At 42.3% G+C, this 12506-nt stretch overlaps 1 protein-coding gene across 5 annotated transcripts in view; it reads right to left on the bottom strand.

Moving 5' to 3' along the window:
* The window catches only part of SH3PXD2A (SH3 and PX domains 2A), a 369953-nt gene that overhangs the window by 25544 nt on the left and 331903 nt on the right, over window positions 1-12506 (bottom strand). For 3 of the 5 annotated variants that reach the window (XM_074959414.1, XM_074959415.1, XM_074959418.1), the window contains 2 exons: window positions 10757-10870; window positions 5558-5641 (listed from right to left, as the gene is read on the bottom strand). In XM_074959414.1, the coding sequence (XP_074815515.1) occupies window positions 5558-5641; window positions 10757-10870 (198 nt within the window). The remainder of the gene's footprint in view (window positions 1-5557; window positions 5642-10756; window positions 10871-12506) is intronic. The other 2 variants (XM_074959416.1, XM_074959417.1) reach the window with 1 other exon arrangement.

Genomic DNA, 12506 nt, shown 5'->3' with positions numbered 1-12506 from the left:
ATCTACCTCCCCAAATCCTTCATCTTCCTCCCTCAGCTCCATGCCTTTTTCATGCTGTCCCCTGCACCTGGAACAGCCTCTCTCCTCCAGGGGGCTAAGCAACATGGCACCCTTCCCAATGTCTCCAGAACAAAAATTTACTGCTCACCGTCTACCCTGCACACATGCTTTGCTGAATAATGTTAATTTAATTCCCAGGACAACAAACTACCCTTTTCAATTTGAAGAATAATCTCTTAGTATTAACAAGATGTATCCCTGACACAGCTGTTGACTCATGTTCTTCTTAAGCTGCATCCATTCTTTTGTCTTCACTATAAGCTCTTTGGGGCCAGAGCCTTGTGTCTCAAGTGCCATGTACTATTTAAACAATTTCTCTCATGCCTGCAAGGTGGGTAACCCGCCTTCATATTTATAGATCCACAAATTGAATCCGTGGCAAACCTAGAATTGGAACCCATGAGTTCCTGGCTCCAAATTCTAAACTCCTATTGCATCTCCAGAGTTTCAAGAACAAGTCAGGGAATAATATCCTTTACTTAACTGATGTCTCTCTATGTATCACTGTCATTCTGTGACCTGATCCTCACTTGAAATGCTGGAACGCAGGAGCGGGATTGGTTTGGTAATTATCCAATTAAGATTTCAAAGAAAAATGCAAAAGCTCAAATCCTGCATCTTCCAAACCACAGAAGAATTCTCTTTTAAAATAAATACTTTCCCCTCAGTCAGCAGTTTAATGCTCTCTCCCTGCTCCCCCCTCCTCCTTGTCAGATTGGCTTCTGGAAAAAGTCTCTCCTTTCCAGAAGACAACATATTCAATGAAAATGGACTTTTGTGATGGTTATTTTTGATTTTTTTTTGCCTAACTGCTCCACAATTATCAACAATGTTGCTAATCTGCAGAACAGCCTCCCTTTATCACCTCTTTTCCTTCTGATTAAGTCTATTTAACACAGAATTAAAAAACCCAAAAAACACAAAACGGGGGAAATAACGAGATTTCTTTTAAATTCTGAACTACTGTACATGCTATTTCCTCAATAGGCAAAGAGGCAATAAAACTTGACTATTTTCCTTGGATCCCCAGTGAGAAAACAAACTGAGGCCAAAATACTGAAATTGCACTGTGCGGATGTGACTCTTTTAGTGACTCAAAGCATCCTTATGCAGTAGGCCAGAGAGGCTACATGAAAACAGGAAGAGCTCAACCAGGCTTTTTAAGAAAACTCAGGGAGAGGTGAACATGCAAAGCGTTTGTTTGGTTCTCAAAAGTACTTATTTACACAGGTAGTGTGGCGGAGTGGCCTCCCTCTGAGCCAGAGGGGGAGGGACCCTCTCTGCGCCCAGGTGGGCGAAGGCAGGCCAGGCCCGGCCCTCATGCCCAAAGTTGAGGGGGGACAGGAAGTATAAGAGGCAGGGCCTCCTGCTCATTTGGGAGGGAGCCAAGGAAGGAGACATGCCTCTTGCCTGCTGCAGGCTTCAGGCCCTACAACTGAACTAGGTTGCACCCTGCCCCCACAGAGCACAGAGGCTGGAGGGGAGCTGCTGAAATTGGAAAGAGTCCAGCAGAGGGCAACAAAAATGATTAGGGGGCTGAAGCACATGATTTATGAGGAGAGGCTGAGGGAACTGGGATTATTTAGTCTACAGAAGAGAAGAATGAGGGGGGATTTGATACCCCCTTTCAGTTGAAAGCTGCTTCCAAAGAGGATGGATCTAGACTGTTCAGTGGTAGCAGATGACAGAACGAGGAGTAATGGTTTCAAATTGCAGTGAGGGAGGTTTAGGTTGGATATTAGGAAAAACTTTTTCACTAGGAGGGTGGTGAAGCACTGGAATGGGTTACCTAGGGAGGTGGTGGAATCTCCTTCCTTCGAGGTTTTTAAAGTCAGACTTGACAAAGCCCTGGCTGGGATGATTTAGTTGGGGACTGGTCCTGCTTTGAGCAGGGGGTGGGACTAGATGACCTCCTGAGGTCCCTTCCAACCCTGATATTCTATGATTCTATGATCCTTCTTTAAGAGTTCATCTCTTCCTGCTGACTATTTGTATCTACTGAAGCATAACTGCTCTTATCACCACAGCATCGGAAGATCATACAAATGATTTGTATCGTAGTGGCAGCCACAGCATGCCAGGTACTGGCCACACATACCTGCTCTGAATGGCACAGGCTCCATCTCTTGAACTAAAGGAGAATCATTTAGCTCTTTGCAACAGAGAGCTTATGACACAAGGCTAAGTAATTCTGACCCCATACAGCAGAGGTCAGTAGAACACATACAAACTACCCAGTGAATTATGTTTGTAGGGAACAATCCTGAACTGATTGGAAGCAAGTTTATACTAGAATTAACTCAAAAATGCTACATTTTCCTTAACTTGTGGCAAAGAGGTACCAAGTAAAATATATAAAAATGTAACTGTCTGTAAATCAGACCTTTATGAGGCCCTATAAAAGCAACAGGTGGAGAGAATGGATGTGAACTGCTGACTTTCTCCTTCAGCTGTTTGATCTAAAACTACATTAGCTAGGTCAACAGTAATAGCAGAGCTTGCTACAATCCTCTTAGACCTCCCCACCCAGAAGAGGGCAGAACCCATTGCAACACTTCTTCAAAATATTTTTGCCTTCTTAGTCTAAACAATAATGGCCAAGGTTGTTTGTTTTGTTTGTTTGTTTTTTAAAAAACCTAACTAGTGATTTTTGGGTGGACAATTTGTGACCCCTTCAAGGGGGCCTCATTTTCAGGAAATGCTAAGCACCCACCCTCTGAAAGTCAAACCCCTTTTCAGGTGTCTCAAGTTAAACACTCAGAAGCTGGAGCATCCAAAAGTCACTAGTCACTTTTGAAAAATCTTGGCCTTTAGAGTCTCCAAATTCAGAATCCAGTTTCTAAACGATTACTATATTATAGGTTGGGCTGGTAGAACTGCCTATTTAAGTTTGCCCAACACTTCCCCCTACAGCACCCTGTTTTCAGTTGCTTATTACTTTGCCAAATCGTTTCAGCTGAAATTTTTCCACACCAGTAGTGTCTCAGGCTGATCTTTTTGAAAATATCAGCTAAAACGATCCAGCTGTTTCCCAGAACAAGGCTAGAGAAAAATACGTTGTTTTGCCTATGTTAAATTCTGGTGACCTATTCTTTGAATAGAGCTAGCTCCTCAATGCTTTGGTGCAGGGACAGGGAATTTGGAGGGGGTGTGGCTTTTGTGTCAGGTATGTGTCTTTAGGGGTCCCTGTGAAAATCCACCCAAGTTAAAAGCCTTTGAAAACTTGCTGTTTGCACATGCTCAGCAGAAACACACTTATCAAGCTAAATTTCCTGGAAACTATATGTGCACCGACCATGCGCCAGTCCTGGGCTGAATTAGAGTTTCCCTGCAATTGCAGCACTAGCCTGCTGCAGGCTGTGCTGGGTCCAGATCAGGGCACCTCAGCTCAGAGCAGAGAGACTCTCACTGCCTGATTCAAATACAGAGGGAACAAGAGCTGGACATGGGGAGGAGGCACAGGGAGTAGATTAGGACAAGGAGCTGGAGAGACTGGGACTGGAGGCTAGCAGAGAGGGGAAGAGGGAAACCAGGAGTTGGGGGAGACTGGGATTGAGAATTGGGGAATGAGGGTTGAGGGCTTATGGGAGGGAGCGGAGGACTGGCTAAACCAGGACCAGGAGCAAGGGGAAGGAGATTGGGACTGGAAACCAATAGGGGACAGGGAATGGCTGAGCAAGGAGACTAGGATTTGAAAACTGACATTAGCTAGGGTGGTGAAGAGACAAGACAGGGACAGGTTGGAGGGGATGGGGAAGAAAGGGTCAAGCCTGGTGGGAACAGGCCCCCTTGTGCGTATGCATTATGTGATCATATAAATTAAAGACTATTATAATGCATACGCACAAGGGGGCCAAATAAAGATTGCACAGGTACATTAATTTCAGCATTTCCTAATTCTTAGTGCTTGATTTTGCAAACTAAATATTCTTTTAATGTCTTTTTTTTGCGTGCAATGTAATACATAGAACAAGAAAAGTATCTTTGTTGAGTTTGAAAACACTATTTGGAAATTGCTGTTATTCATGGGAATTAAGAGTTTCTTGGTCGGAAAGAGTCTAGAATGATCTAATAAGGGCAATGTACATGCAAACTGAAAAACCCTCCCATTCCCTGCAGCACAGAAATAAGTGTTTTGGTTTTGGCATCTTCATATCTAGTATGTGCACTTATATTCTTCAGAGGCTTTTCATTGGCTCAGGGACCCCTTTGTTGGGCAAGGAACAAGACCTGCTCTTCTCATGATATTTTTGGCTCCTGGATCATGGAGCGATAATGAAAAGAACATGTTTTTGCTTTTGGGAACCACTGAAGTGGCCAAAGTAACACAACAGTCTGTAACCAACCACACAGATTTGGTGACAACTGGGGTTCCCTTCCCTGTACACAGAAACATCCATGTTGCAGTGGAATCTAAATTCACAAGTTTTGCTTTTGCTCTCCTCACACAGTAGCACCCTGAAGGGCATTCATTATTTATTTTTAAATAAGATCGGGTTTACTTGTGCATAGATCTGGCTCCATTCCCTAGCAAAGGTCTCCTCTAAGCAAAAGAGCAATAATAGAGGAAAGTCACTTTCATTCCTTCCATCCCTCAAATGCACTGGGTTGACACCAAGAACTTGCTGAGTCAGGACTATCCCACAGAGAGGTAAATCTTTTAATCCACAATTCTGGTTACTTCATCAGCTTCTCGTGGTTCAAGTTCTTTGGAAAAATCCAATCATAATGTCAATGTTTGCATTATGTTTAAAAAAAAAATCTTCAGATTGTAGGAAGGCCAGTAAGTATCACTCCAGTCTCTCTTAACCTTTCCCTAAAGAGGAACACTGAGTCCTTGAGACCAAGTTCTCTTTTCCAATATTTTTGGGGGGAACCTCTACAGAAATGGGTGTTTGTGGTTTCAGTCTCAAGGAGAAAAACACCAAAAGGAGGACAGTCCTTGTGGCATTACTGGAAACATCAAAAATCTTGCCAGAAAGCTATACATTCTCTAGAGGTCTCAATTTTCTGGATGAAGTTTGAAGACGCATCCAGGTGCTCATCCAAACCCAATCTCTGATGCTTTTGCAGTTCAAACATCCCTGTGTTTCCTGATATTTTCTCCATTTTTCTGACAAGGAACTGTAAAAGTATCACTTGTTTAAACTTAGGAACGAAAGAGTAGAGATGTGCCTGAAGCAAACACCAGATCTGACTGCTCCCAAACTGGGTGGGGAGTCAGACTCCAGGGCCAAGTTTTGCTGTTGGCTCATCTCTGAGTGGATTGACCAAACTGACTCCAAATACCCTGAAAATCAATACTTCGGGATGTTTGAAATCCACATCTAAATTTTGCAGCTCAGGCTTACGTCTATCACCAAGTAAACAAGATTGGGTCAACCAGCGAAATGCCAATCATTCCCTTTTGGCATGCTACATGGCAGGAGATGAGGAGCAGCAGCAGAAGCTCAGCTGTTGTGCTTTTAAGGGGACTATGCCACAGGAAGCTATTCACCTCGACTCTGCTGCCTGTTGACTATCCCGCCCAGCGTCCATCGCCGGTCCAGGCGCCTCAGGTGAGCCTTGCGTCGCTTAGAAACTAGTTTGGAACATGGATGGAAACATAAAAAGAAAGAAAAGAAAAATGATGGAGGGGTGGGGAATAAAAACAACATAATTCTGAGAACTGGTCTTGTTAGCAAGAACTGATTAGGTGGAATGTAAAACTCTTGGGTTTTAGTTTATACAATACAGGAAACAAGTTAACTTCTTGAGCCCCAGGAACACAGAGCAACAGAACTGTCATTGCATTTAGTAGTAGTCTCTGCTATTGGCTTTTAAAACAAATTAGAATTTTAGTTTTTACACCCTGGATTAGATAACTTGCGTCTAGGACTTTGAAGAGATGTTATTGTTGTTTCCTCTCCTCAGGTGCAAGATCTTTGGGGCCTATGCTGTCTTACTATGTATAAAGTCTGGTACAACGGGGCCTGGACCTTGTCCGGGGCTGTGATATTACTACTAAATGTAACACTGTATAGATTTTAAAGTAAGTATTTATAGGACCTGTAGAAAGCTACTAAGTTGTACTATGCTCATCCTTGTAGTAACTGAGCACTAACATGCTATCCCTAGTATACGTCATTTATTTATTTATTTATTTAATTAAAGTAAAGTAAGTAATTAATTAGGAGAAAATGCATTTTCTACTACAAACTGATTTTAAGCATACTTTGTCCAGGCAAAATATGTTGAAAAAAAATCAGGAAGCTTTTCTAAATACTACTAGAAATGGATAGTTAAAATTAAACAGAAATGGAGACATCTGAACATTTCCATATTTTGGGGAAGTTCAGCTCCAGATCCACACTCCTTGGGTCAGGCCCATCAATTTTTAGAGCCGCAGTTTTCTGCCTTTAAAATAATAATCTTTAACTCTCTTAAATATCAAGGGTTCAAGAAGTGTACATGACAGAGTTAAGAATTAGTTTCATACTCAGTAACAGTTTATGCTTTAAAATTATAACAAAGAAAAAAAGACACCTGTGAAAATGATATTGTTAAAATAGCTGTGCACAGAGGACACTTCTTAACTGAAATGCCAGAACACACAGTTTGCCAGGTCACATACATGGACAGTCCTTCAGTTCACTCTCTTGCTCATGTATTGGGATTTTGATATAGTAACCACTGAACTGGGAAGGCAAGACAAAGGCATAAGCTTTGTCTTTCACAAAGGCTTCCATACGAGCTTGGGCATTAGAAAAGGCATTCATTGCTGCTATGAAGAAGGTATGTGAGGGATATTCTATATTTCTTCTTCCAAACATTAAGCTTCAAAATAGCTAGCGTAGGTGCAAAACACAACACAGTATGGATTTACTGACGCTGGGTCAAATTTTCAAAAGGTGCCTTAAATGACTTAGGAGCCTCAATGACAGTGAATTTCAATAGGATTTCTGAATTATTGATATTTTTACCTAGTATCCAGTAATGCCTATGTTCAGTCAGTCTGGGGACATCCTGTATCAGTAAGCAAAACTGAGAGCATGGTTCTCCATGACCATGCTGTAGAGGGGATCAAAATGGGGAGAATGACAGAAAACAGAAGAGAAGAGTGATTTGCTCATGGAAAGCACAGAGATATTAAAAAGGAATAAATAATTAGTAACCTAAGTTTTCAAACAAGCACCTTAGTGCCTTCTCCCATGCTGCCTCTCACACTTGAGAGGAGCTCCTTGTAAGCTACTGCAAAGATACCTCCTTATCTTGCTTAAAAACTTTTTTCCATGATACCAACAACAAAAAATTAACAGTGAGGCTGCAGGTCTGGAGTCCACAGACCAATATTGTCTCATTGTACTCTGCCTTCTGTCTGTATCCATCTGTTGTCTCTGGTCTTAAATTATAAGCTTGAGACAGAGACCATCTTTTTGTTCGGTCTCTGCACAGTGCCTAGCAGAATATACACCACTAGAGTTCCTAAGAGCTACGGTAATACAAATATTACTACTACTAATCAGTATCATCACCCTGAACAGAACTATCCTGAGAGAGGGTGCGCTTATACCACTCCTGTTGGCTTCAGTGGGAGTCTGAGCGCTCAGGAAAGAAGTGGCAGGAAATACAAGCCATTGCATATTCTTGGAATCCTTAGTTCTGGGTCTTTGGCTCCTCTGAGTAATTAGAGGTTTTTCCCACCCCCCATCACAAGCCAAGTTACTTTCAGCTGGAATCAAAGAGAGTTCTAAACCAGAGGGTTTTACGTGAGAAGGTAGGGAGGGACTCAACAGTCTGAAGAGGAGAAGGGACTTTTTTAAAAGTGTGAGTTGCAGTTTATAGGCCACAAAGTTTTGGCCAGAAAAGCCTTTTCCTGTAACATAATTTAGTTACTTTAACTCTCTTGGGCTTCTGAACAAGGGATTTACAACTCAGGTCCTAGACAGGAGACTAGCGTTCTTCACACCTTGCTCTTAATGTCACTTCCCTCCACCAGTTTAATTTGGTAAGATTCTCCCATCTGTATTTCCTTGCATACGACTTTCATTTTGCTGTAATTATGCCGAAGGATGGAATACTGGAGTACTGCAGGAGGCAAAGCTGTGGTTGGATTATAGTCAAGGTAGATCAGAATTAAAAACTAAACCAAGAGTAAACAGGGTAGGACAGTGTTAGAAAGCATCAGTCAGAAAGAGAAACATTAAGGAAGAGATAACTTAAAGGTTTGGGGGAGAAGAACACACTCAAGTTACAGATTTCATTTATCCAGATACAGACCAAGGGATTTGCTCAGACACACTACCAGAGAAAGGAATAAATCAAACAAAGGCTCGGCAGACATGCCAGTGAACACAAGAAACTCCCTGCTGTTCTAACTAATCCAGCATTCTTGTCAGCAACAGTGGTCCATAGCAGCTGCTACATTTTCAGCAGACAATTATGAAATAAATTGCCTACAGGAAGAGTTTCTTCCTAACCAATCATTTGGTGATTGGTCCTGAAGCATGAGAGTTTATATCCTCTAAACATTTTTAGCCTATATAAATGAGGGCATCCAGTCACATTAGATCCATTTAAATGAGCAATCCCTTTTTGAATCCTACTAAACTCTTGACTTCTGTGACATCTTGTGGCAGTAAATTCCACAGATTAACTAAGGATTAAAATTTTTACTTTATCATACCTAAACATGTTGCCTCTCAATTTCATTGGCGGTTACCCTTTTTTGTGTATCATGAAAAAGAGTAAACGGAAGAGACTGCTTTATTTCCTCTACCATTCCTGATTTCATAAACCTGTAGCATATGCCCTCTTATTTGTCTCTTAACTAAAGCATGTGAAACTTTTTACTCTCTCCCCTTCCCCCCAGTCTGGAAGTCTTGCTACGCTTCTAATCATCATCATGCAGCCATTCTATGATGAGGCAAGGTAAAGAATGGCCTCGATACATAAGAAATAGGAGGAAAATGAAGAACAGAAGTAGTCTTTGATTATGTGGTGATGACATAAAAGGAAATAATTATTAAAAATGTAGAGAAAAGGAGAGTTGGAGCACATCAAAGCAGCAGCAGAGATAACGTAATATTATTTGTCATGGGAATTGAAGTGAGACCGAAAAGGCAAAGAATAAAGTCTTGAATTTCAGCAGATCCAATTCGGGGAAGAAGGCAGAGTGTGTTGAGCATAATTGATGAGAGCAATACAAAGAAGTGAGGGCAGAAAGGGGAAATACAGGAACTGTTCAAAGAAAGTTCTGTGCCTCAGGGTTACATGTGCCATCTGGCAACAACTCTGAAAAGTAATTTAAACAGGGTAATATGGATGAACAAGGACACGTAGAAATTAATCAAGGGTATGAAAGGCTTAAGCAACTACGAGGTCTGAAACATCTAACGTGTCCAAGGAGACAAGGAAATGGGGCGATTTCAGAAGACAAAGACATGAAATGTGTGAACACAATTTCAGTGAAAGCAGTTTGCTCTTGTTTTTTAAAGCATTGTGCTGTTTCTGCTGAAGAGAGCACATCACACCAGTCTGGTTCATTGACTACCTGTCCACTTTTACGCCAAATTCAAGGTCGAAGCCTCTGCCTACGAACCCTTAATGGCCTGGGATATGACTAGCTTAGACCAAGGAAAGTTGTTACAGGGCCATGGAAGACTGGGACAAACCAGGGTTGTCACCCTTGGGGCACAGTATAAGAATCTACTGTGTTTGTTCCTAATAGATTGGCAGTCACCCCAATACCATATTCATATAGGAGATTCATAGAAAGATCTGAGAGCTACACTTCCATTTTGTTTGTATGTGGACATTTACAGAAAGAGCACCCAGGTACTACAGTGATGGATTGTTTAGAATTGAGTAAATCGTAATAAAACACTGTCCTTTGTACACAGTTACTGCATGAATATTCCATTAAAAGGTGGTTAAGTTTTCATAATGGAGTAGGATGACACAGGTGTAATCATACTATCCCATTTTAGAGCTTGATACATGTATTCTAGCTGGATTATCCTTGGCTAGGAATACTTGAAAGCCTACTTCTTACCATGACAAGTGACTCTTCGGCTTTAGTGGAGTGAGACAGTTCTAAACGGAGACAGTTCTAAAACACGATTTACCCTTCCACCCACAGACAATGAAATCTAATTCAAATGGTAATTAAAAAAAATATATAACGTAGATGTGCTGAACTTCTGTGGAGAGGAAAAGTTATTAAAGGTGAGGAATAGAATTCACTCTTCCTCCTCTGTTGAGCATCTCTAATAAATATTAGAATTATCTTCAGGAGACTTCTCCTCAAACAAAGACACTCACTGTTCTTGATAGAAATTATTTCACTTTGCAAATTTTCTCCCACAATGGCAGAATGTGGATATCCAAGATATGCAAGGACACAGGCTGCTCAGACTGTGAAGGCCTTGAGTGTCAGTCACTACCATTAACAAATGGCACTCTGCTTTTGAATCCCCTGGTGCACTTAGCTAGCCCAACAGGAAGAAATTCAGACCTGGTACTCTAGTCTGATCTCTTCCATGGCAGTGAATTTGCTGTTACTAGATAGCAAAAGTGACCAGTGAACGGTCTTAAGAATCACACTCATGCAGTCACTGCAGTCGTTGGTCTTTGGTAACTTGTTTTCAAGAGAGGTCTGATTTCTGAAATCAAGAGTCTAATTGAAAGTTTCCCCTAGATACCAAAGAATTCATACCTTCCCCAGCTTTGGATGTGTTAATTTCTGAATCATCTCTCGTGCCATTTTGGGATTCCAGGTATGTGGCAGGGACCCAGCCCTGTTCCTCTGCTGTGCTCACAAACCACCAACCTGCAAGAGAAAAACAGAAGTCATCAACATTGGAAGGAATAGCCCCCTAAACAACTCTGCTGGGATCCTGCTGAGCATCAAACAAAAACAGTCACAGCTCTGCAAGTCAGTGATCTTGTGCAGAGTTCAGTTGTCCTGCAGCCATTTGGAAGCAGACATCGATTGCACTATTTAGCATTTCTACTGTACTATCAGAAGATTGCACAGAGCTTTCCAGAGGTGCCGATTATTGCCCCCATGCAAAGACCACATGGGGGGTCAGTAGCAGAGTTCAGATCAGAATTTAGTTCTGCTCCACCACAGTCCCTGTTCCAGTAACTAGAATCCCATTAGCAGATTCTTTGATCCAACCACTTAAAACAAGTCTGAGCGATGCAGCTCTAGTCAACACATTTTAAAGAGAAAACAGCAGGGGCCCACACAAACCCTAGCACCAGAAGGACAAAAAAACCCAACAACCTCAAACAATAAAAATCAAGAAGAGGAGCTCTGTGTAGCTTGAAAGCTGGTCTCTTTCAGCAACAGAAGTCTGTTCAATAAAAGAAGAGGTTCCCTCACCCCCATCTGGTCTCTAATAAAAATCAGAGGCAGTAGTTTCTTAATCCTTGCACCAAGGCTCCTGTAAAATCACTTCAAAAGGGGATACAAAATATGAACAACTTAATGTTTCTAGAGCACCTCTCCCCTTAGGATATCGAAACAGTAATTGAATTCTACAACCTGGAGGTATTATTGAGTAGTTTATGCTATGGAGATGGGGAAATGGAAGCACAGACAGGTTAAAATATATTTATAACAGTCATGCAATGATTCAGTAGTGATCTCAGTCCGTAAAGCATCAATTCCAGCCTCCTTCCAACCCCTTTAAGGCCCACTTCTACCATGCCACCTATAGAAAATTGCTGGCTAATAGTGGCTAGATAGAGCACCACTGGGGATTGGAGACATCCATTTATTTATACCATAATAAAAAAAACACAAATATGCAAGTCTCTGAACCACACACATTAACTGGGTCACTGTCACTATTATTCTTGTCCTCCCTCCCCTATTGCCTCTTGTTTTGTTACATCCATCTGCTGTGTATTTGATTGGACTGCAAGATCTTTTGGACAGGGACTATTTTTGTAAATATTTTTATGATGCCAAGTGAAGTGGGGCCTCTGGTGCTGACCCAAAAAGGAGTTGTGCAGGGGTCACAAGGGTACGGGGGGGGGGCGTGGTGGTGTGATACTGCTACCCTTACTTCTGTGCTGCTGCTTCCGCCTTCAGAGCTGGGCGGCTGCTGGCCAGCGGCGGCTGCTGGCCAGGAGCCCAGCTCTGAAGGCGGAGCCGCTGCCAGCAGCAGCGCCGAAGTAAGGATGGCCTGGCATGGTACTGCCACCCTTACTTCTGACCTGCTGCTTGCAGAGCTGGGCCCTCAGTCAGCAGCCGCCACTCTCTGACTGCCCAGCTCTGAAGGTAGTGCAGAAGTAAGGGTGGCAATCCCACAACAGCTCCCCCCAAATAACCTTGCGACCCCCCTGCCCCACCCTTTTGGGTCAGGACCCCCCCCAATTTGAGAAACACTGGTCTCCCCCATGAAGTCTGTATACAGTAAAGCACACAAAAAAGGACCAGCTTTCATGGAGGGAGA

This window comes from Natator depressus, chromosome 7 (genome assembly GCF_965152275.1).
Source record: "Natator depressus isolate rNatDep1 chromosome 7, rNatDep2.hap1, whole genome shotgun sequence".
NCBI classification, from domain to species: domain Eukaryota; kingdom Metazoa; phylum Chordata; order Testudines; family Cheloniidae; genus Natator; species Natator depressus.
Note: the sequence above shows the minus strand (reverse complement) of the source record. Positions and strands in the feature narration are given on the sequence as shown.